Source organism: Octodon degus, unplaced genomic scaffold, assembly GCF_000260255.1.
Source record: "Octodon degus isolate 3935 unplaced genomic scaffold, OctDeg1.0 scaffold00055, whole genome shotgun sequence".
In the NCBI taxonomy this organism is placed as follows: domain Eukaryota; kingdom Metazoa; phylum Chordata; class Mammalia; order Rodentia; family Octodontidae; genus Octodon; species Octodon degus.
Window position 1 is genome coordinate 5,239,753 of NW_004524631.1, and position 24,496 is coordinate 5,264,248.

Sequence of the window (24,496 nt, forward strand, 5' to 3'; positions counted from 1 at the left end):
AGGAAGGAAGGAAGGAAGGAAGGAAGGAAGGAAGGAAGGAAGGAAGGAAGGAAGGTTGGTTTGGGGCTTCTTTGAAGATCTACTTCAACCTCTTCACAGCATTACCCTGGAAGAGACAGTGCTAATCTTGAAATAATCTTCCTGCTTTCTTGCCGATGCCACAGCCTGTCCTTTTTCTCTGCTCAGTGTTCTTGAGAAAGTGGTCTGACACCAGACAACAATTTTACAATAGTTTGACTTTCAAAATTGTTTGTTCATCTACTCAATGTGTACTTACTGAATACCTAGTGTGTGTGAGGAATTAGTCGAGCTCTACCCATGATAAGCAGTTTTCAACTAGAATTTGTTCTTGACCCCATGAAACCCGAGGACTTGGCCCTGTGTGGTGGATGGTCTGTGGGACCCGCAGGTCTTCCCAGCTTTAGCAGCTTATGTCACCACCAGGACTCTATTGTATGCTAAAGACACTTGAAGCTGGGGTGGCATGTTTTAAAAACTACTAGATTTGTTGACTTCCCTACCACAAAAACCCTTGCTTTAAGATAGAGACAAAGGGCTGTGAATATAGTTGAGTGGCATGCAAGGTCCTGAGTTCAATTCCAGGTACCAAAAAGTAAAATAAAAGAGAGACCAAAATGCGACAAAAGAATAGTTTAGTTATTGGGTTTACTGTTTATTGATTTTTTTTTTTTTTTTTCAGAACCGGGGATTGAACTCAGGCCCTTTCGCTTGCCAGGGAAGTGCTTATTCCACTGAGGCATCTCCCAGGCCGTGTTTATTGATTATTAATGGTTGATTTTCTGATTTATCTAATAAGTCCAAAACCAAGCATACATTTTAAAAAAAGTTAAAGCAATTTAGTCTGACAAGGGCCTCTGTAAGAAAGGAGTCTGTAAAGCTCAGGGTTTTATTGCAGTCTGGTTTGTGTGATAGCTACTGGGTACTGCAAGTAACTCACTGAAAATAGACCTTCTTCTAAGGAGGAACACTGGAATCTCATTCGCTTTGTGCGCTGGCTTTCCCCTGGAGGCCCTTCCTTTCTTGTTTTCAGAAATTCTGTCAAAACACTTCAAGTGAAAGGAAAGGTTTCATTTCCCTGATAAGCACGTGGGGCAATAATGAAAGCTTTCCTATTTAATAATAAGCATTCAAAAGATTTGAAATTAATAAAACTGTTCACAATTCTTAGGCTGTTTAAATTGTTATTTCTAAAACTTACTTTGAATTTTCTTGCAAGTGGATGGAACCTGCCAAGCATTTTATAGCCCTGTGTATTTATTGCCTTCACAGAGCCATCCACTGAAAGAATTGCTCTGTCGTCAGATGCCCACCAGTAGGAAACTGGTTGAATAAAAACTAAAGGATCTAGTCAGTGGAATAGTATGCAGCCATCTAGCCAGTCAGATAGCATATATGTTGGATTCAAGCAGATACCAGGGTACTATCTCAATTGTTAAGTACAGAAAACAACTTATAGCATGCTATTTATAATAGAATCTCACTCCCTCAGACACACAGTCTTGGTGAAAGACTATATTCTGATCTATAAACTACACCGGTTGTCCCCTTTAAGTACCTATAAACCCCTAAAATTGGTTTACCTCAGAATAGGACATGTGGATGATATATTTAAAATCCTTATTTTATATTTCATTTGGCCCTGTTCAGATGCCTTCATCATGGATAGACCTTATTCTTACATTAAACTACTGAAGTGAAATGTACTGTGCTCTCCTCCTACACTGGCCAAGTTCTGCCTGTAGGACTGATCTGCACTATGCTGTGCATCATTAGCCAACACTGTCTCTGAGACTTTTCCCACAGGCACTGTGGGTTACTTTCAGGGTTTGGGGAATATTGATTTCTATAAAGAAACAGTTCAACCTATTCTCCCTTGTCACCGACACTGGCTTTATTCATGCAGGCTGGAAATAGCTCCTCTAAGTAAAAAGCTCAGACAGTGATAAAGTGAAGAGCTATCTAGTGAGAGGCACTGCCATGCACGTGTCAGCTGAGAGGACAGCATTCAGGTTGCAGACTGGTACGTTTATATTCTCGAACAAATCCTGGCTTCTGTCTATTGAGATTCAAACATAGGTCCCTCCCTATTTGATCAGGAAAATAAGACACTGTGTTAGTGTCACCAGCAGGCAACTGACACTTCTGTTAAACATATTTCTGTTGCTCCAGTGGTCATAGTCACCTCTGCAGGATGCCTTAGTTAGGTCCAGCCCACACCTCCTCTAAGCTACACGCCAAACCCAGAAGAGACTGTCCTGTCGTAGCTTCCCTTAGGCCATATAACAGATGCAGATGGATAGATACTAAAGATATCAGTCTTTGATTTGTTTTATTTATAAAATAGAATTACTAAGAACTGCTTCTGTGTAGACACCCTTAATAACCTTGAACTCAGGTTATTAACACTTTAGTGTTATTTAAATGAAGTATGGAAGTATGACAAAATGAAAGAAATCAGATGAGACTAGCTTAAGGTGTACATTCTGCCTGCTGTTTGGTGTAGTACCCGAAGAGAATTATTTAATCTTTGTGAGACTATATAATAGAAATCATAAATTGTATATCAAAGATTATAACAGAATGAGTGAGATACACAGACAGACACTGGCACCGGTTCGGGAACTTAATTCATTCCATGATTCTGAAAACAAAGATGGGCATCTTGGTGTTCATGTTCCTGTGGGAAAGATGGTTGTGGTCGTGTCATCTCTGATGCACAGTTTGTTGACAAAACAAAAATTTTGCCAAATGTTTGTGTTTGCAAACCAAATTGTTCGCAAACAAAGCATTTGTGAACCAAGATGTATATATGTTTATATATGGAGAGAGAAGAATATTAACATTAATGTTAATATAGAGAGGAATTATAATATCACTAATATAATATAGTATGCTTGGTAAATACTCAATATTGATAGTTTTATGTTTAGGTGTCATATGAAAGTACTGCTATTTGGGGCCATTTTTAACCTAAGAAAGGTCAACAACAATTTCATGTGGTGCCATACTATGTTTATGTTACATGCCTTTAGTTATGTCTTCTGTTACACTTGAATCTGCTTCTCTGTACCTCTACCACAATTAGATTAGGATGCTGTCCTTAATGGCCACATACAGTACATGCAGTTTCCTTTTCCTAACTGAAACATTTCAGAAAGAATAAACTACCCTCAAGTTCTTGGTGAAAGACTATGTTCTGATCTATAAACTACACCGGTTGTCCCTCTTACTGACCTATGGCCTGTCTTCTCTAGGCCACCACACTCCCTGTGCTTTGGGACTATGGGGCTAGGGCTTAACCATATCTGTCTGTGCTTGTCCATCAGACTTCTGAACAGGCTTTGCTAGTAGAGAAGGATTAGGGCTGGAGGACGAAAGAGGACAGATCTTCTCTTGTTTGCCTCCTCTAAGCCTATTGTTTATGCCTGCCTTCTCTTATTGATTACTGGAGCTCACAGCCATCTTACCTGATTCTATGTATTGAAGTGTCATTTGATAACTGGCCTAAGGACCTGTCTGTAATAGTATTTGTTAAACATCCACTATAAGCATTGTGTTATGTTAGGCACCTTATATATATTCTTATTGAATTCTCATACTAATGCTGCAAAATATGTGTTCTCTTAACATTAAAGCTGAGAGAAGGAGCTTGGATCTGTTAAGGTTTCTTGTCTCTGCCCACCAAGCCCCTTGTGTCAGAGCTGAGAGTCAAACCAAGCCCTGTCTGGCTACAGTGTAAGCTTGTTCAGCCTCACGGCCTGCACCAGGCTCCTTTGCCCACACTGCCTTCCTGTCCCTGTGTGGTGGGTTTTACCATCTCAGAGTGTTGCTTTTCTTCACTGTGTTGGGTAGCCTCGCCCCAGAGGAACACTCTCCTGCCCTGTACAACTTGCTTATTTGCCAGCTGTCTGCAGCCCCCAGCCTGAGATTGTGTCATGCATCTGCCTTCTCAGAGGCACTAGAATTTGTCTGTGTTCATTTGTAATGCACACAGGACTGGGCTATTAATCACACCGCAGACCAAGCTGCACAGCACCTCTGGAATAATGAATTTCCAGCTCCTGCCAAAATGAGTCACAGCATGGCCACAAAGGAAACTTATCTCTCCCTGACTCTCTCCTATCTTGTTCCTCCCTCTTCTTTTTCTGGTCTCCTGTAATCTGTCTTGCCAGTTGTAACTGGAGCATTTTCTCCCTGTATTTAGGTTCTGAATTGTCTTTGGGACTCACTAACATATCCAAAGGCTTAAACAAGACCTGTCAAGGACATTTATGGCTTTCTAGCATGGGCTATTAAATACAGCTCACAAGTAGCTTTGGTTATATATAGCTAGAAATATAAATGTTCCTTTTGGAAAACAAGATAACCCCAACAAAAACCTAATGATATGAAATAAAGATTTAAGGAAGTGGCAGTAACTGGCCTGGTCAGGGGGTTTGACACGTAGGCGGTTGGGACACTATGATCTCTGGTTGAAGGGGTGTTTTTGGAGTCTGGGATAGGATCCCCAAGAGAGTCATCTCTTCGCTGATCCTCCCTGATTCCTGTGGGATAAATCCAGAATGAGCTGAGCAAATGAGCCATCCCCATTTCCCTACTATCAAAATATGCTATTACTGTTGTCTCCATATCATCCCTTAGGAATGCTATGCTTATGTTTCTGTTGTCTCAAGAGCTCCAAATGCAGGGGATAAATGATGTTCACTGATATCTTCTATCTCTGTGTTCTGTCACCAATAATATATTTGTTGATTGCCTCATGGTTGTGAAATGGATTTTGTAGCTTCCAATATATTTTTATTCAAGGCACTAAACAGTAGGGTTGAGTTTGCAAGACAACAGCTCTATTAGTTCCCTGTTTTAAGAAAAGCAGTCAGTATGGAGATTCCTTGACAAATGAAAAGTAGAAATTTCATTCTATCCAGCTTTTCTCCTTTTACGTGTCTTCCCAAAAGAGGTAAAGGCATCATACTATTACAGAGATATGTGCATATCCGTGTTTAGAGCAACACAAATCGTAACAGTGAAATCTTGGAGGCAGCTCATCTGTCCATGAGCAATGAGTAGATAAGCAGTGTGGTCTTTATACACAATGGAGCACTACTCTGCTATAAAAAAGATAAATTTGAGTCATTTGTAAGAAAACGGAAGCACCTTGAAACCATGAGGTTAAGAGAGATAAGTGAGGCACACAAGCTTAAATATTAGATGGTTTTTCTTATATGAAAAACCACAGTATAAGTAAATTAAAGAGCAAAAGAAAAAAATAATGGGAAATAGGGAGGTCTTTTGCAGATAAAAAAAAAATCAAGAGCTGGAGGGAGGGGAGAATGTAGAGAAGGGAGCTTAGAAGGACTTAGGGTGTGTGATGCACATGTACCAACTCTCCAATGAACGTAATCTTTAAGTACTACAAACATCTACTAATAAAAAATACATACTATGAAAAAATTTAAAAAGGAAATGCAGAAACACCCAGTTGATATTTTCTTATGTGTCACTGGCCAGAGCTGTGAACCATCCCTAACTTGCTGAACAGGAGGCAGGATAGGGAAGTGCAGCCTCCCATACTCTAACACAGATGCAGTGATAGAGGCCTGAAGGTACTGCTTGATCAGCCAAAACGCAGCATCTGCACAACCAAGTGGCAGGAGACCACAGAGGATTAAGTCTGGAAGGCAGAGGCAGTCATATCTAGAAGGAAAGGAGAAGGAAGTTGATATTCTTGAGCCAACTTTGTGCTGGATTTTGATTCATGCATGCCTGCATATCACAGTTCCCGCCATTGCATGGTTGACAAAGCTAAGCACTGGAGGCAAGATAGAAGCTTTGATTTGAATCCAAGTCCACCTGATTTGAAAGCCTATCCTCTTTCTGTGAGCCTGTGTTGCTCACGGAAGTTGGAGCTGTTTTGTCCTGCGCAACTGGAATGGCCTCAGTGAGTCTCAGCACTTTCAATGCATCACCAATCCCTTCAGTCACCTGTGGACAAAACGAGAATCTAGAACCACGTTTTATGGGCCCCAGATAGAAGATGAATGTGGTCATTGAGTGCTTGCGTTGTGATAGTAACTAAAGGAAAGCTGACCCAGGAGGCAGGAGACCAAGTCTGTTTAAAACCTGGTTCTTAGTTGCCTTATGATATGGGGAGAGTCACTAGTCCTCATCTCTGAAATAAAAGGTTGAGCTATAGCTACGAGGATACTCATCTTTTAACTTGTTGATTATTCATTCAACAAGGTTTTAGTGAGGGCCCACTACTGTTCTAGGTACTTGGAATATATCAGACGACCAAAGAAAAATCTCTGCCAACAAGACTTCTGTTCACATTCGTGTGTGTGTGTGTGTGTGTGTGTGTGTGTGTGTGTGTATCTGGTGGAGGCAAGGGGTGCAAACAATAAACACAGAACACAGTGAATGAACCATAAGTAAATATGACAGGTGAGGTGAATGTGGGAATGGAGCAGGAGGACGAGTGCTAAGGTTCCAGAGAACCTCACAGACAGTGCAGGGTTTGAACAGTGATGACTCTGGAGGCCCCCAGTGTCCATGGTCCTTGGGAGGGGCTGAGGTCAGAGGGAAGAGCTTGAACAATGACCCAAAGGTGGGAGTGTTCCCAACACTTCTGACCATCTTCTTCCTCCCCTACGGCCTTGCCTGCAGCCCTTCTCATCCCAGCTTCCTGGCTTCCTTTCAGATGTGTGGGTTGTCAAACCAGCTCAGAGCTTTCCTGACTGGACAGCCTTATTGTCCCTGATGTGGCCATTAGGAGAAAAAAAGCCTGGCCCCTGCCCACATGCTTGCACTTCACTGCATGCTCCAGAAAGACTCTGTTCCTGGGGATATTGGGAAAACGCTGATTGAGCTACCAAGGCCCAATGGTATTGGAGTCATATCAAAGTAGCAAAGCGACCTTTTGAGCTGACCCCAGGCTACTCTCACTGTTCCCTGCCTAATGCCTCCTGCCTAGCATGGTGAGTGACTCAGTGTTTTCATTATGTTCCTGAATGACCATCTCCATCTATTAGCCATGAAAAAGAGCTATGATTTCACTTCTACTTCTCTGCCAACCTATAAAAGGTAAGGAGGCCTTCTCTTTGGCTCCAGAGATGACCTCATGAAGCTAGGCCATGAGCCTGTGGGAAACAAGTCATTGGCTAGACTGTGCGCGCACTGGGTGTAAACGTGTCCTATGAAACTTGTGAATGCCTTTTGAAACAGAATGAGGAGAATGGATGAGTTGCTCTCTTGAGCTTGTTGTAAGCAAACGAGTTACTTGGAATACAATGATGGTGGTATTGTAAAGGTGCACTGTTGTCCCCACTCAAATGGAGAAACCTGGAATGAAACTATCACATACACATCCACCTGCTTAAGATACACTGCATTTTAAGAAAGAGGCTGGAACCCACTCACCCCACCCTTGGAAGCTCTTTCACATTCTATGAGCCTCCGTTCCAATTCTGAACAGGCCTGGGTGTCACTCATTGGATAATGTGCAATTTAGTTTCAGGGAATGACTTCGCCTGAGTTTCATGGTCCTCTTCCAGTTTCATCCTTTTTCATGTGCCCTTGGCACTTTTTTGTTGGAAATAGCAAGGAAACTTAACTTTGATCTCTGTAATCTAAGTGAGGTTACAGGTAAGAGTTTTGAATAATATACCAAATACAGGAGGTATTTGAAATGCAAGGAGGCTGAGCATCTATGTCAGGATATGGGCCATGAACCAAATTTCCTATTAAGTTTCCTTAAACATTTACTGGGAAGCAGAAGCAATGAGCTTCTTTTTCAAGTTTCATGATTTAATTTGTCCCCATCTTTTGATCTGACCGCTCCATGCAATATTCAGAGACCACTGAGCCATAAGCACACAATATGGTGGTAACATATTGTTAGAGATGGAGATTATCCAGAAAGAGGAAAAGCATTGACCTGTCAAATTCTGATCAGAACCTAAAAGTCAATCTGAGTAAGAAATATAAAGATATAAAGCTGTGCTCTATTTTACACAGCAGTTTACTTGCAAGATAGAGGATATTTGCTCATCCACTTACAAATATATTGCACACCTCCAACCATGTCCAGCACTTTTCTAAGCACTGGCAATCCATCAGTGAGCACCAGCATCAAACACCCTCCATCCTTGTCAATCTGATTATGTTAAATGACATGAAAATGCTGAAATTTTAGGTGAAAAATTATTCATGTAAGTAACAGCTACTACATGATCTAGCTATTGCACTCCTAGGTATTTACCAGAAATAAATAATGAAAACATTTATCCAAAGACTCATGCACCAGGTGTGTAACAGCTTTGTATGTGATGGCCTAGACTAGGAATAATCCAGATGTCTACCAACCACTGTGTGCTTAATCAGACTAGGACGTGGCCACACAGCGGAATGCTGCTTAGCCATAAAAAGACTGAAATACTCATACCTGCTACAAGCGTGGGTCTCAGAAACACTTTGCTACATGAAACATGCTGGATGCAAAAGGCCACATGTTGTGTGAGTCCTTTATATGATGCTTTGGAAGGTCCAAATGAATCCACAGTAACTCAGAGCATATGCATATTCATGTTTCCTAAGGGAGAGGGGACAGGAATTAGGGGAGAACTAAATGCACAGGTGGGACCTTTTGGGGGGGCAATGAATATGTCATGTGTCATATAGCTGCCGTACTTTGTTTTGTGATAACTGCAGCTCAGTAAAGGTACAAAAAAAAAAAAAAAGGTTTAATAGCAATTGCACAATTGCGCAATTGCTTAACGTTAGGATGACAAATAAGTGTCCGTGATGAATTAATTTTTAATACCTTGCATTCATTTTTTATATATTTAAATTTTTTCATGTGTCAGTTACCATGAAAGGTATTGTCAATGAAAACTGAATGAAGCTATTTTTGCTTAGACTCCGTGGAAGAAATCAGTTTGTAACAGACACCTGAATGGCTTTCCCGCAGGCAATTCTGGAGCAATCATCAGGTATAACTAAGTTGCCCTTTGCTGACTGAATTCATGCACGTGTCTGGCCTCCCTTCTTTTTCAGAGTGACTTGTGGTCTCTGGGAATCACCGCCATAGAGATGGCAGAAGGTGCTCCCCGTAAGTACCTTCCTCTGGGGTGACATCTGTTGCTGGTTGCTCTGTGGGTGCAAAGGTTCCTTGCCAGGAGCTGCAGTTGCTTTACTTCTGCTACACTGAGCTCTGCATGGATTCGAGCTGGCATATTTAGAAAGCAGCATTATCTTAAATCAACCAGGAATTGGCTCTTTGTAGAGTCGAGCAAGGACCTTGTTTTTATGAGGGAAAAAAAAGCAAAAGCAAATGTTGGGGAGTCCTGTTTGTCTTACAGATTTAGTGGGTAGTTTATTCTTGAACTCTCTGCCTAACATAAAAGTGTGAGCAACCCCCAATGACTATAAACTCCATCATATAAAAATTCAAAGCTAACTTCCAGTGCATGGGTTATACAAACACTTGTATTCAGTTGCTGTCACTTTTCTTAAAGTATTGGTGTTTAGAATGTCAGATCTTTTCCTGCTCTTACATGAGCAGGTTAGCCACGAGTCTGTCCATCTTGAGAATCTCCTGGACTCTTGAGACCTGCCATGCTGGCACTCTCCTGGCAGGGCGCCTCTCCTGGCTACGCGGTGGCTACGGGCCACACCGTCTGCTGTGCAGGAAGTAGGACGGGGCTGCTGGCACAGCATCAAGCCTGCCTCTCTTGAGGCCCCTCCCCATCCGGGACCAAGCGTAATGGGGTGCCACGGCCACCTTTTCCTGGGCAGCATAATTCCTCAGTAGACAGCGGTACCTCAGGCAGTTCTATTTGACTGCTAACCCCGCCTTGGACTGCAGGACCATCTGGGACACTTGGGGTGAAGGGTGGGCCTTGTATAGCTGTCCGATGACTTTCCTATCCTTGGTTCCCTTCCTGTTTTCCTTCATACTGGCATTCCCCCCAGTGGTATTCATGTGTGTTTAATTCCACCTTGGTGTCTGCTTCTCAAATAAGAAAAACTGAAGCAATCCCTACCTCTGAATGCTTCTGACTTTTTACCTTCAGTTTATCAATGTATAATCTCCTTGCCTCCCAGTTTGGAATTAGCTCAGTGTGTCTGGAGCACAATCGATACAGCTCCGTGTGTTGACAACTTCCCCTTGTTCACTATATTGATAGATATTTACAAATAAGGGAAAGAGCATATTGCAGACTTAAAGCTACGTTGCAACTCTTGATGAGTGGTGCAAGTGCTAAATACTTCTAAGCACAGACTCCTTCAGCTTTCACTGAACACATATTCATAGTCCAGGTGCAAACAGAAAACTACTCCCAGTGGTTAAAAAAAGTAAACTAATAAAATATTTTAACTAAAATAAGAATGTGTGAGTGCTTTCACTGTAAACAATCATGGTATAGAGCTTTGTTTTTGCTGCCAGACTCGGTTTGACTTAATCCTCTGGTCTTCTGAGAGCCAGTGAGCATAAAAATAAAATCCATCATGAAACCTGAAAAGCCAAGGCAAGGTATCTTGATGCAGAGTGCTGTTCTAGGACAGTGGGGATAATACTGCATGTGGATGAGCTTTCAGTGTATAAGAAGCAGTCATTGGGTTATCAGATACCTGTATTTTATGACTTAGGATTTTGCTAACTAAAAATAATGAAACCATCTCCACTGTAATTTCTATCTGGCCTTGTTTTCTTTGAAAGTTAGGTGGTTATTTACAGCAAAGATGACTGGGTGTTGACCCTTTATCTTAGTTTTTTTAAATACAAAGTAAAAGCATATTTCCTAGATATGTTAATAGCTGTTTGGATGGCCTCATATTTGATTTGATTCCTTTAATCAGCTCTTTTAAATGCCTGCCAAATGGAAGCTTTTGAGTCTTCTGACCCCATGCTCACGGGTCCCCAGTGGGTTCAGGGAGCTATTTCGCAGCTTGGTCTGTGCAGCCAGGATGGAGTTGGCCAGGGTTTGGCCTCCTAACGGTAGTGGGCCCTTGTTTTGGTCTCTTGCAGCTCTCTGCGACATGCACCCCATGAGAGCCCTCTTCCTCATCCCCCGGAACCCAGCACCTCGGCTGAAGTCTAAGAAGTGGTGAGTCTGCTTTTCAGATTTTTGTAGATACAAGGGTGAAGTTTTCCTGTGATTCTCTTTTGAATTTGCTCAGATCTCTGGATCCTGCTGAACGGATTAAACTAATGTATGCTGCAGCTTGATGCTTGTGCTGACACTCTGATTAGAAGGGTAGGGTCATTGCCCACTATTTGTACAGCAGGCATTAGCCTCCCACCTTTAAGGTAAGGAGCCCAGGGAATGACAGAAGCTTTTTGATGTGCAATTTGCAATGTATCTGTCTGGGCAGCACAATGGCTCATCGGAGGCCAGGAGGCAGAGGCAGCCTGCTAGATGGCTGACTTCTGTTCTCAAGACAGTAGCTTATAAACATACTGGTATTATTCAGGGTGATTGCTCCAGCGTGTGCATGACCATTGGTAGTTTTTTGTGTTTTTACTATTGCTTTCCCTTGACAGCAGGTGATACTGGCTTCTTCTTGGGGTGGTGATATTTTCATTTCTTTTCATAAGCTCATACTTGTAAAAAGGTGACTTGTAAAGACAACTCTACAGAAACCCTCTTCAGAATAGTGTGAGGGTGAGGGAGAAATTGTGTAGATAGTGAAGTATCAGGAGCTGTTTTGCAGGTTACGCTAGATGTGTGTCTTTGTGTGTCCTTATATTTGGATCTGTGTTTCTTATCATTCTATAACAAAAATCCATCACTCCCTTCTTTCCCATCACAGTCACAGTTTGGCCTCCTCACTGGAGTGGGCCCTTGTTGTGGTCTTCTGCAGCTTTCTGCTACATGCACCCCATGAGAGCTGACATGTTCCCACCCTGACAAGTTCTTGTTCCAAGGCTGATTTCTGCTCACATGTGAGCTCCTATCCTTTTTTAGAGAAAATTTCCGGGCAGGTAGACCAAAAAGGCTTAGGCCTCGTATACCTTTTCCTACCACTTGCAGCAGAAGCCCTCAAGGGGCGCCCTCTTTTTCCCACCGAGTTTCTCCCACCACACAGAGAGCAGTCTTAATTAATAAGTCGACTGGTAATGACATAGCAACCCTGGTAGAGCCAGGGAAAAGCACACTGCATAGAGAGGGAAGAAGATGCCAGAAAAGGCGACAGCCATAGACCTGCCAGCCTGCAGTGGGGAGAGGGAGTTGCTGTTGGTAACTAGGAGGCAGCGCCTCTCCTGCTCTCATTCCTCTCAGAGGGTCACTGATGGGAGGCCTTCTCTCCCCAGCAACAGCCTGCCATTGGGTGCTGTTCAGCATATGATCGCTGAGTGCTGAAGAAGCCTGTTCTTCTCTCCTTCCTACATCAGACCCCGGGGAAAGGAGCCAGCTTACTTCCCGCCCCTAGAAGCAGCAGTAACACTATGACGTCCTGTGCCTGCTAGCTTTCTATTTGTCCCTCTGCCACAGCCCCCCAGTGGGCCTGCTTTGTACAGTGGGCTTTACTTCTTGTTGCCTGTCCTACCTTTTCTTCCTCTGCCTTCAGTACTTGAGGACAGATATGTTGAGGTTATCCACAGAGAATAACAAACAGACCATCTACAGGTATGCTTTCTTTTAACTGCTACCATAAGGCCATACTCTATTCTTATAATATTCAGATAAATTGCCAAAATTTAAAAATCCTACACTTGAGCTTTCCAGTTAGACTTCCACAAGGGTGCATAACAGTGCCCAGCTGCTGAGCTTCTCCCTTTTGGATCAACAGATAGGCCTCTGCTCAGCAGCCACCTCTCCACACTTCTTTGTCACACTTGTCCTGGTCACATCTGCACTGGTTATTTGCACAGCCTGCTGACCCCACAGAAGAGTGAGTACCACAAAAGAGTAAGTAAACAGCCCCTCGCTCTTCACTGCCCTGCCCCTGAGAGACCAGCTCTGCCCTGAGCTCGTCTGAGAAGGGCGCACAATGGGGAAATGGGAGCTGACTTTTCTGCTTCAAATTTGTAACAAAGCGAACTATAGAGGATGCTGGGAAGTGAGGGAGCCCAGCCTGCTTTATCTCATGCTGCTCTGCACACCACCCCTCCCGACTGGCAAGGAAAGTTCCCCAGGACATGCATCTCACACAGCCATCCAGCGGACAGGGAACGAAAAAGCAACTTGGCAGTCTGAGTATGAGAGGGAGATAGATGGCCTAACAGCGTACACTTCTCACTGAGACCCCAGCCTCCCTTGGTGCTTGATGGTGCAGGCACTAGCCACGCATTTGATACTTGACCAGACTCCTGTTTCTTTGCAACAGAATTCAGTTTTTAGGTGAAAATATCTAAGCATATTAGGGTACTTTATCTTAAGATTAGGTGCAAAGTGATTTGAAGCAGGCTGCAGGTGGCTTCAGTAGGCTCTGGTGTTTGGGAGAAAGTGACACATCTCCTTTTTTTTTTCTTTTGTAATTTTAAAGGCAATGAAGCCCCATCCCAAACAAAAGCAGCAAAACTGAGAAATGTGCTTTTATTCCCAGACAGTCTCTACCTAAATGAGTTGGGTCAAGCACTGTTTTCAGTGTACAAATCAGCATATTACCAAAAGTGGGTGCCACTGTCGTGGGGGTCAGCGCCTGAACTCTTCACAGTAAGCAGCCCACGGAGGGTCACTGTCAGCTGACACCCCTGAGTAGACAGCAGTGTACACACACACACACACACACACACACACACACACACACACACACAGAGTACACACATGCATGTATTTGTCAGCTTTCCTGTTGCTGGGTCCTAATACCTGACACTTGCTATTTAAAGAAGCAGAGGTTTAACTTGGAATGTACAGGGTTCATTGTGTGGTTGGTGGGCTCTAAGGCAGAAAGCTCATGGTAGAGGTTAGGGTGGAGCAGATACAGTTATTTCACAGTGGCCAAGAAGCGGAGCAGAAGAATAGCGCCAGGTAGATTCAGGCCCTGGATACGGTGCCCAGGGGGCCCAAGGTCGCACCACTGTGAGCCACTCAGACACACCCAGCACCATGCTTTATAATCCCCCAGGCACATCTTCGTTCCAGCAAGTTGACAAAGCACAGCTAGCATTCACAAAGCGTGTAGCTGCTTGGAACATTATTCTTGCCCTTGTGCCTTATTTAAATTTCAGGAAAGAAAGGCAACAACACTGTTCTTCCCCCTCCCTCTCAGTCCTTGTGGAAGGAAAAGAAGCTGCTACCACCAAATATTTTCTCTTCAATGTTTTCCATCATCAGGGTGATGAGAGCCTTAGTGCCAAGTTAGGGTGGCTCCCAGTACTCGGGCAGACCCTCCAGGTCACGTGAGGTCTCTGGCTGGATGGTCACTGTAGCTGAGTCGGAGAAAACCAAGGGTTTCCTCACTCTCTGTGTCCTTGTCCCCTCCAGAATGTGCACAGGAAGGCTGGGATCTGTGCACAGAACCTTCCTCCTGGCTTCTGAGCATGGGTGCACGTGACCACTGGGGTGAGCCATGTCCTTCAGAGGGTTTCCCACCCTCTTCATCCACGCATCTGCTCTTGAAAGCAAGCTTCCTGCCAGAGCTGTCATCTCACACTTTTGGAAGACAGGATGATGCTGTCTTTTTCTTTTCACTCTTATTCTTTTTATGGGGCCTTATTCTTTTCATGGGGCCAGTCCACAGAGGTTGGCAGCAGCCAGTTGAGGCCAATAGGAAAAGCATAACTGCTTGTCATCCCCTAGTTCAAACCATTCATGCACGTTCCAGAGGTTCCTCAGAGATAATAGCCTTGTTGACTCTTCTGGTAACTTATCTAACTCTATTATATGTAAAGTAATTCCCTTAATGACTTCCATACTGTCATGCTTTGCACAATGACATTTTGGTCAACAATGGGTCACCTATACGACAATGATTCCAATTCTGTAAGATTGAATATCCTACTGATGTCATAGGCATCTTAGTGTGTGTAAGTACAATGTGCGACATTCACACAATGAATCACCTAACAATACAATTCTCTGGATGTGTCCCTGTCAGTAATCAGCATATAACTCTGCTCACGTAGCTCAACAGAAGTGGGAGGAGAAACACCCTCAAATTTCTACTTCCTGGTCTTAAAGGCAGATGTTGTGCTTCTCAAACCTAGTATCGATCGGAGGGTGCTGGGATGGTGTCATCACAGTAAGAGTAATAACAGGGACAGTAGTAGAAAATACACATATGGCATGTACACTACCAGGCACTGTTGTAAGTATTTGACATTAAATAACTAATCACATCATGAGATAGCTACTGATAAGGTCCCTGTTGGTAACTAGGAAAAGAGGCAAAGAGAAGATAACATTTTGCCAGAATCCACAGAGTGGGCAAGTGATGGAGCCCAAAGTAAAGAGGGTGGTTCTGGGAGGGTGATTCTGGGAAATAAGGTGAGACCACTGCATATTTTAAAGTTCAAATTGCATTCAGAGTTTAGTGATTACCAAAAAAAAATTATTCCAGTTTATTTAAAATAGTTAATGTCATTTTCATTTAGGCATTTTAAATTTCTAACATAATTTAATGTATAAACAGTATAAACCTGAGAGGATAAAATGCTTAGTGGTGCTGGTGGTACACTATTACCTTACAGTAGGCACCAATAACCAACCCTTGGGAAATTAGTATCACCAACCTTAGCCTTCTAGATTATTTTTTAAGAGACAGAACTAAGTTACCAGTGGCAATAAAGTTATAGAAATGCACTTTAAACTCACTAGAATGCTGAACAAACAGGTACTGTTGAACATAAGTAAAATGTTTTCACTATTAATTAAGCACACAATGAAGCATATTGATTGTCTGATCTTACTAACTTAAATGGGAGACAATAAATCCTTCTTTGAAGAAGTACTTTAAGTAAACATTGTTTTCTCTTCAGTGATGTCACTTGAAGAAGACATGAAGAATAGCACCAGTGTTGTAGCTCCGCAGGTCTACCCATTCTGCTGGACAGAAGGAATTCTTGTGACTCTGGGAATCTAGTGCCCACTCCCAGGAGGTCCCTGGAAAAGGGACTCTGGTGGCTTCCTCTATTAAACCCCTTGAGCACCATTTTTCTCGGAAACCAGAGATTTAACTGGCTTTTTTCTTTTTAAGTGTTGAGGAATGAAATCTACAATCTATTAAGTCTGTATCTCATTTTTTAAGTTGTATGTGAGTTCTTTTATTTATTATCTTCTAATTAATAGTGAAGCACTTTATTTTAAAAAATGAAGCCCTTCCTTTTAGTTGCCAACTAGAGGGAGCTGCCATTTGCATTCCTCATGAATACGTAATAGTGTCTCTGTCTTAATTTGTTTTTGTTTTCATCTTTTTCCTACTAGTTTTCCTATCTAGAAAAGCCCTGTGACTATTTTTTATGCAGGTTAACCTCATTCTCTTTGTTTATTCCTTAGGAGAGTCCATTATTTCATTATGTTTCTCTTGGAAGGTCTCTCTTTAGGTGATACGGTACTTATGCCTATGTAGATTTATTCCATTGATCTGAGAAAGAAAAATTGAATCTGCCCTCTAGACCTCCATTTCTGTCACTCACTAAAATATACAGGTTTGCAGGGAGCCCTGTGATGGCGCTTGCCCAGTGTGTGCATTCACTCATCAGACATACAGAGCAGGTTGAATGTTCATGATACGAAGGAGACTCAGGCATATCCTGACATAACAGGACTTCTGGTGTGGACTAAGAAGAGATACGGGCCTCAGGGCTTAGTAGGCAGGTCCAGAGAATCCATCCTGTTGTCACTATTTCTAGTGCACTGTGACCAATCTGTTTCATTCTTGAGCCCACACATGGTACATTACTTTTATTTCTATGCAAAATGTATTAAAGGCTTAAACATATCTTAGACACTTAAACAGGAAAAGTTGCTCATAGTTTAATATTTTACAAACATGAAGTAAGAAACTGCTCTTCAGGCAGTAAGAGAGAGTGGCGTATGCATCAATGGCCTTTCCTATTAGGCTTTGTACTGTGTTTTCTACAGGGAAGACACCTCAGGTCTAAAATACCCTGAGGAATTTGAGAAGCCCTTGCTTTTGGGTTACCCAGGGCACCACAGGAGGGCAACAAAGAGCTCCAAAGAGCACAAGCAGGGCAGGCAGGGTGAGCAGGGCTTTGCCAAGGTCTCTTGGATTCAGGAGCCGAGCTGTTAATGGGGTGACTTGGAAAGATAGTGTCGTGAGCTTAATTATTTATGAATCTGTATAGTTTCCTGGAACTTTCAGCAAGAACATGCATGCCCAAGTCATGAATCATGGGTAAAGTCCACCATAATTTCTACCCCACGTGGACTTGGTGCCATCGCTTGGTGCGGCGTGTCTGTCGAGCCTGTGTCTGGCACTGGCTTTATCTTGGAGGAGACAGGGCGTTTCCAGGAGATAAATGTGCTTCTGGGTGGATGTAGTTTTTTAAACTTAAATTTCCAAGTTCTTGACTGAATGGCAAAAAATACACATCCTCATTTTAAAAACTGGAAAACAAGCTTCAAAGAAGATTTTGAAGTTAATAGTTTAAAAATTTGTGAAAATCAATGTTCACTATTCCATTATAAGAATCATGCTCATTTCTTCAAACTGTACTCTTCTTTTCCCTCTCACTTTAATTTTATTTTCTTCTCACTTTTGTTTTCTGTCTTTTTTAGGCAGCTCATTGTCCCTGGGACCATAATATTGCTCCTTTATAGTTTTAGTTTTTCAGTGTTTTCTTATCAACCTGAACTATTCTTTCCCCAGAATGATTTTCTTCTGATTTTTCAAGTTCCATCTGTGTTTCTCTCATTCCAGATATAATTCCCACAGAGATCTTCTTCTTTTCTGAGTCCTTTTGTCTTTTCTGGGAAGTTACATATACTCCATGTGAAAATGTGTTTATGTGAATAGCTACCATCTGCTGCCTCATTTTCAAGTCAATGGTGATGATGCTTTTGACCCCCCACTGTACCTAACATAGTGCAAGAACTGTTTTGTGATTGGCTGATCTCTATAATGACTGATGGGATAGATAGATAGATAGATAGATAGATAGATATAGATATAGATATAGATATATGGATGGTTATTGAATTATCTATGGGCTCATATCTTTTATTTCATAGGTCAAAAAAATTCCAGTCATTTATTGAGAGCTGCTTGGTAAAGAATCACAGCCAGCGACCAGCAACAGAGCAACTGATGAAGCACCCGTTTATACGAGACCAACCTAATGAGCGCCAGGTCCGCATTCAACTCAAGGACCATATTGATAGGACAAAGAAGAAAAGAGGAGAAAAAGGTTAGATGCATATTTTGTACTTCAGTGAGCGACACAGTGTGACCATGATCTCTTGATGTGCTGGGAGGTGGCTGTGGAGATTTCTAATGGGTCTGTGTTAGTCTTCAGTTTGAAGGGCTACCTGCAAGATCTCAGCATTTGGGAGCCAGGGGAGTAAAATTTCACTGCTTAAAGTGGAATTTTTCATGAAAAAAAAATAGAACTGCAAGAAACACTCTTTTCCTGTCACTAAACAAAGTCATTTTGCTTGATACTATGAAGCATTTTAACATGACAAGTGATTATCTTAATTCAAATGAATATTCATGTTTAGAAGAGTAAAAATGTACAGAAGACAGACAACCTAAAAAATTCATCTGGTTGACATTTTTCTGTCCTGACAATTTTCAGTATTTAAGTTTCTCTACTCTGAGGCTCATTTCTAGTTCAGTTATTTAGAAGTCAGGAAGAATATTCTTACAGTTACAGTGATATAAAAGATCATTAGGTTGCTGTCTGGAACATCAGATTTTGAGCTGAAGGTCATTTAGTGTACTTCTTTATTTCACAGTTGCAAAACCTCCTCTCCCATACTGCACAGGATTTTCACTTCATTATTAGAACAGACAGGAGCTCAAATATACCTTGTGGCCTGGTTGTTTGAATGCAGCTCACAATTCCTTCACTTGTACCCTAGTCAAGGTGTAAGCTCGTGGTCTAGAGCAGGTATTATTTTGTAACCAGCTGAGAGTGAGGTAGGAAGGCAGAAAGGTTGGGGAATAGAAGAGAGAAATGGAGAAAATAAGCAGTGAGTGGAGCTGGTGAAAGATGGTATGGGAGGCAGTTTAGGCCCAGAACAGTAAGCATGGAGAGACCAGGTGGAGAACGGAGCTGAAAAACAGAGACCCAGGCTGGGAGGGAAGTGCTAGGCTGCCATTGCTTGCTCCCTTCTCCATCTCTCTCTCCATTTTTTTTTTAAGTGCAAAAGGATCAGTGGAGGGTGCAGGTCGCATAGGACAGAATCACTCTCCCTTGATTTCCCTTCTTTGCCTCTACAGATAACACCTGTAGCAGTGAGGGATGTGAACTGAGGTTTAGGGCTGGGGCAGTGAATACACTGGACTGAATTGGTAAGATCAGCAGAAAGCTAAGGCCGAAGAAGGAATCCTCTGTGAAGGACAAGGGAAGGGTCCCTTCCTCAGCCATCCTCAGGAACTCAAAGGAAAGTGTAATCAGCTCAGACTCAGAAGTGGGAGGTCGTGAATCTAGGCCAGAAGACAGGCCCATCTGCAACCATTCATGGGTGGACAGGGGTAAGGTGTAAAGTGGGGCCCAGTCAGTTGGAAGGCCAGCCCAAGCTGGAGCTACTTGGACCTCAGGAGAAATCTGTAGGGCGATGTTAGAAATTCTAGAACTATCTCTTCAGCTACTCTTTGTCCATGTGGTATGGGTACTCCATGAAGTACAAATGTTAAAAAGAATTATTTTAGGGTATTGTGTCAAGCACACAATCCTTAAATGACAACTTTTTTTGAAGGGAAATTATTACAGTAGAGCTATAGCAAGTATGTTAAATACTCAATTCAAATCCTGGGTTCAAATTCTAGCTTTGCATCTTATCAGCTATATAACTTTAATCCCAGTTCTGTTGTCTTTAAACTATATAAGACTAGGGAGTGTAATAATATACAACCCATGCTCCATGAAGATGGACTACTTGTAATATGTTCATTTTCTACACAGTGGAAAAGTAAGATTCCTGGGAATGACTATATTCAAAAGTCCATGCTCTAATTTAAGGATTCTAATAATTTAAGCTTAGGGCCTCCAGAATCCCAGTTATGACTGTATTTTTGTGAGCTTTCCAAGGATGGAGAGTTAATCAAATGAAATATGATTCCATTTGCCCAGTTTGATAAAACAACTTAGCATGTTTTCTCTCAAACTTTTTTCTCTTCATCACTATATGACCAGCTCAACTTGATATTTTCTCAAGATGTGTTGACATGTACTCATTTAATCTAGTGATATAAGGGAAAACTAGATTTTGGTGAAGTATTAAAATTAAGAAACCCAACAAATGAAAACTTTAGCTTGCAGAGTAGAATTAAAATAATTGTATGCTTTCTTTCTTTGTATAATTTCACTTATTAGATAAAATTACTTCATTTTTCTATGAACTCTCTGTTTATCCATTCCAAGAAAAGTTTGGAATATTAACCTTTTCAGTATGTAATATTAAGACATTTTATGCAAGTTCTATTCATTTTAGGGAAATAATACTTTAAAAAAGAAGTAGCATGTACTTACGTAAATGTTCGAGGCTCATCTGTGATTTTAAAAAATACATTTGAATTCAATATGTTCTTAGTTTCTTTCATTAATGTTTATCCAGTCTGTTTTAAACCATGTGAATACTGCCTCCTGGTGGCCATATAACCAAATTGTAGGTTCAGTTTCCCCCCACGCACACACTTTTTTTTTTTTTAATTACTAACCTACAACTGTTGAAGAGTCTTATGGCAGCCTCCATTGCATTGCTTGGAGTACCACTAAGGACTTGTTGCCTACAGAAAAGTCCTAAGGCATGGGTAAGGACCTTTGAGCCATTTAATACCGGTGGGCTTCCATCCTCCATCTGTTTTTCTCATATCATCACCCACTTACTCACAGCTCATCGTTTCCTGAATGTGGAATGCTTCACAGTACTGCCAACCTTTCTCATGTGGATACATTACTAGGAATGCATTTTTGTTACTATTTGCCAGCTGCCATCTGCCTAAAGAAGGGCCACTGCCTTTCTATGGCCCAACTCATTTCCTCCTGAATATTTCACTGTCCCTTTCTCCATTATGAGCAGTGGAACTAGCTTCTCTTTTCTCTCACCTCTCATTGGTCTTTCCATATGTGCATCTGTTTAGCATATAATGTGTTGGAAAGAGTGGAAATTTTAGGGTTAAGAAAATTCCAGATGGAATGCTACATCCAGATCCCGTGTCAACCTTTTATTGATTCAATAACATTGACCATAATACTTAACCTCTCACAGGCTGAATACCTCTGCTTGAAAAACAGCCATTTTGTTAGAAGGCTATTGTGAGAAATAAAGGAGAGAACATAGGTAAAGTATGTGGCACAAGTGGCATCCATAGAAGATGCTTAATAGATACTCATTTCCTCTTCATAGTCATGGAAGTTCTAATATTTACTTATCTCATCCATTACAGTCCAATCTCCTCCAAGGCAAAGACACAATCTTGCTCATTTTGCATGTCAACTTGTTTAATTACTGAATTAAATTAATGTCCCTAGTGGACCGTTCAAAGCACATCTTGACTATATATTCTTAATATACCAATTGTGGAAATTTTTTTCTGATATCTATCAAGATATCCAAAGGCAATTTGTGAACCCATGTAAATTGTAGTGAAATACACTATTAAAAGTACAAATAGCATGATTAATCATTTAACAATTAAGTTAACAGTGGCCCAATAAGCTTGATGTGGGTGGCTGTATAATGAATTAACGTAAGTAGCAAGATTGTTTACTCATTCCTTGCTTTCTTTTAAATGTAAATATTAGGATAAATGAAGGACAGATATCTAGAGTTAGCCAGGACAGTCTTGAATACAGTTAATTCCATGTGCATAAATCCATTGGTGGAATCTGCTGACTCATGAGTCATGAAGCCAGGAGGCCACCCCAGCTCAGTGTGAACCACAATTCTCAGCCTCAGTTTTCTCGTACAGTCACACATTGCTTAATGACAGGGCTGTATTCAGAGAATCATGCCATTAGACAGTTTTGTTGTTGTGTAATATCATCGTGTTACACAAAACTAGCCAACATAGGTTAGTCTTTCAAAATGTTTCCTTGGTACAATCAAGAGAGACACGGTAGAAATAAATACATATAATGCATAGCATATCATTTGATTTGTCTTATTTTTCAGTCCTGGGAATCAAACCCATGTCATTGTACATACCAAGCAAGTGCTCTGAACTACATCCAAGGCCAGAATACTATTTTATAAGAAACTGTTTTAAAATACAAAATATAGGGGCTGGAGAGATAGCTCAGTGGTCTAAGCATCTGCCTCGCAAGTACAAGGACCCAAGTTCAGTCCCCAGAACTGCATGCTGTGCAGGCCCCGGAATCCTGCGTACATTGTGCCGGCCACTGAAACCTGGCATGGTGGCACACACCTGTAATCTCAGTGCTGGGTAGGCTCAGACAGGAGAATCACTGCAAGTCTGAACTGCATAGTGAAGCCTGTAACAAATAAGTAAATAAATGAAAAGTTTTTTCCTTTTTTTTCAATTTTTCTTAATATATGTTAAAATAATTACATTCTTTGTATGGTTTAGTACATGTACATAACATTGCATTACCCTTATTTTCCCCCTTTTCTTTTCCTCCCCTTTCATTTTTCCAGCATCATATTAATTTTTAAAAATAAAAAATATGCTCTAAAATAATGGCTAAAAGTATAGTTAAATATATAAATCAGTGAAATTTATTTATTACTTTTATCAAGTATTGTGTACTATACATGTTCATGTCCTATAATTTTTTTATTTTGGAATTCAGCAAAGGGTGTTATATTGCATATTGTTTTTTGTTTGTTTTGTTTTGTTTTTTTAATAGATTGCAAATTGAAAATAAATTATTTACAAACATAAATGAATATAACAATAAAAACTGTCCAAAATAAAAATGAAGAAAGAATTTACAGATCAGTCATAATAGTTCACTGTATCAAAACCAAGAAACTTATATTCATATAATTAGAATTCTCAAAGTAGAAAGAAGTAGGCAATAAATATTTAAAGATTTAAAATTTCTCAATTTAGTTCAGCTTACAATCATTAAAGCATATACATAAAAATATTAGCTATGGAAGAACAAAATTAAATAGCATCTTATTCCACGTTAGAAAGAAAAAAAAGGATCAAATGTGTAAGAAAGTAGATTAAAGAACTGGAGGAAAAAATCTGTCCTCTTTGAATTTTATACTTAGCAAACATACCTTTGAAAACTAAAAATGAGATTTTCTAGTTATACAAACTTGAAATATTTTAATACCTCCAGAAGTAGCATATAGGAAATAAAGAGCATAATTCAAAAGGTAAGAGAAGTTGCAGTATTCTCCTGGATGAATAAAGAGCTCTCAATATGATAGTTATGCAGGACTATATAAAAAATACATTAGATGAACCCTTATTTAAAGGTCATTGAAGATTTCTATGAAACGGTTATGCACATATGTTTTTCCATATATGTGTGTATAAAAGACAGAGAAGAAGTAATATAAAGTTAACAGAAAATGGAAATATACTTTTAAAAGTTCCTAATACTAGGAGAACATATCATACAATATCTTTTAAATGAATTGTAAGACAAAAAATATAGTATAAATCTTAGAACAAAAATTAAGATTAAGCAATATTCAAAAAATTAAATACTAATTAACAATTAAATGTTTTCAAAGCAATTGAAATAAGAAAGAGTTTTCATGATAGCAAAGAAGTACTAAGAGTAAAACATAAGATAGGCACCAGCGGGACCAGTCCCAGCCCAGGCGCAGTGTGGGCCAGACCCTCTCCCACCCCCTAGGGACGCCCCCACCACTCCGCAGCACCTCCCCCACCCCGCTCGCCGAGTAGGAATTTCTGCCGTTTTCCGGGAACCCCCAGACCCAGTCCTACCCCAGATCCAGTGAGTGTGTGGGAGAACTTCCTGCTACCCTGCGCTGGTGGGACCAGTCCCAACCCAGGCGCAGCGTGGGCCGGACCCTCTCCCACCCCCTTGGGACGCCCCCCACCACTCCGCAGCAAGTCCCCCACCCCGCCCGCAGAGTAGGAATTTCTGCCGCATTCCGGGAACCCCTAGACCCAGTCCTATCCCAGACCCAGTGAGTGTAAGGGAGAGCTTCCTCTCCCCCCTACTCCACCTTGCCCCCTCCAGGCACAGTTCAGGCCTGGCATACATGCCTGGGGTGTAACCCTGCAGCTGCAGTCCCTGCAGAGAGTGTAGAGGATAGATCCACCCAGCTAGTCAGGGGGAGCAGAACATCTTGCCACAGGGGCACAACAGGTTCACCTTCAAGGGCAGCAGTGGGAAGGAGCTGAGCACAGCAGCCAGACCCAAGCCAGGAACAGCTGGATAAGTCCAAACTTT

General features: G+C 41.4%; 1 protein-coding gene across 8 annotated transcripts in view; it reads left to right on the plus strand.

Moving 5' to 3' along the window:
• Positions 1–24,496, plus strand: part of Tnik (TRAF2 and NCK interacting kinase) — a 410,638-nt gene that overhangs the window by 282,376 nt on the left and 103,766 nt on the right. For all 8 annotated transcript variants that reach the window (XM_004633447.2, XM_023717821.1, XM_023717822.1 and 5 more), the window contains exons 9-11: positions 9,073–9,127; positions 11,048–11,126; positions 18,159–18,334. In XM_004633447.2, the coding sequence (XP_004633504.1) occupies positions 9,073–9,127; positions 11,048–11,126; positions 18,159–18,334 (310 nt within the window). The remainder of the gene's footprint in view (positions 1–9,072; positions 9,128–11,047; positions 11,127–18,158; positions 18,335–24,496) is intronic.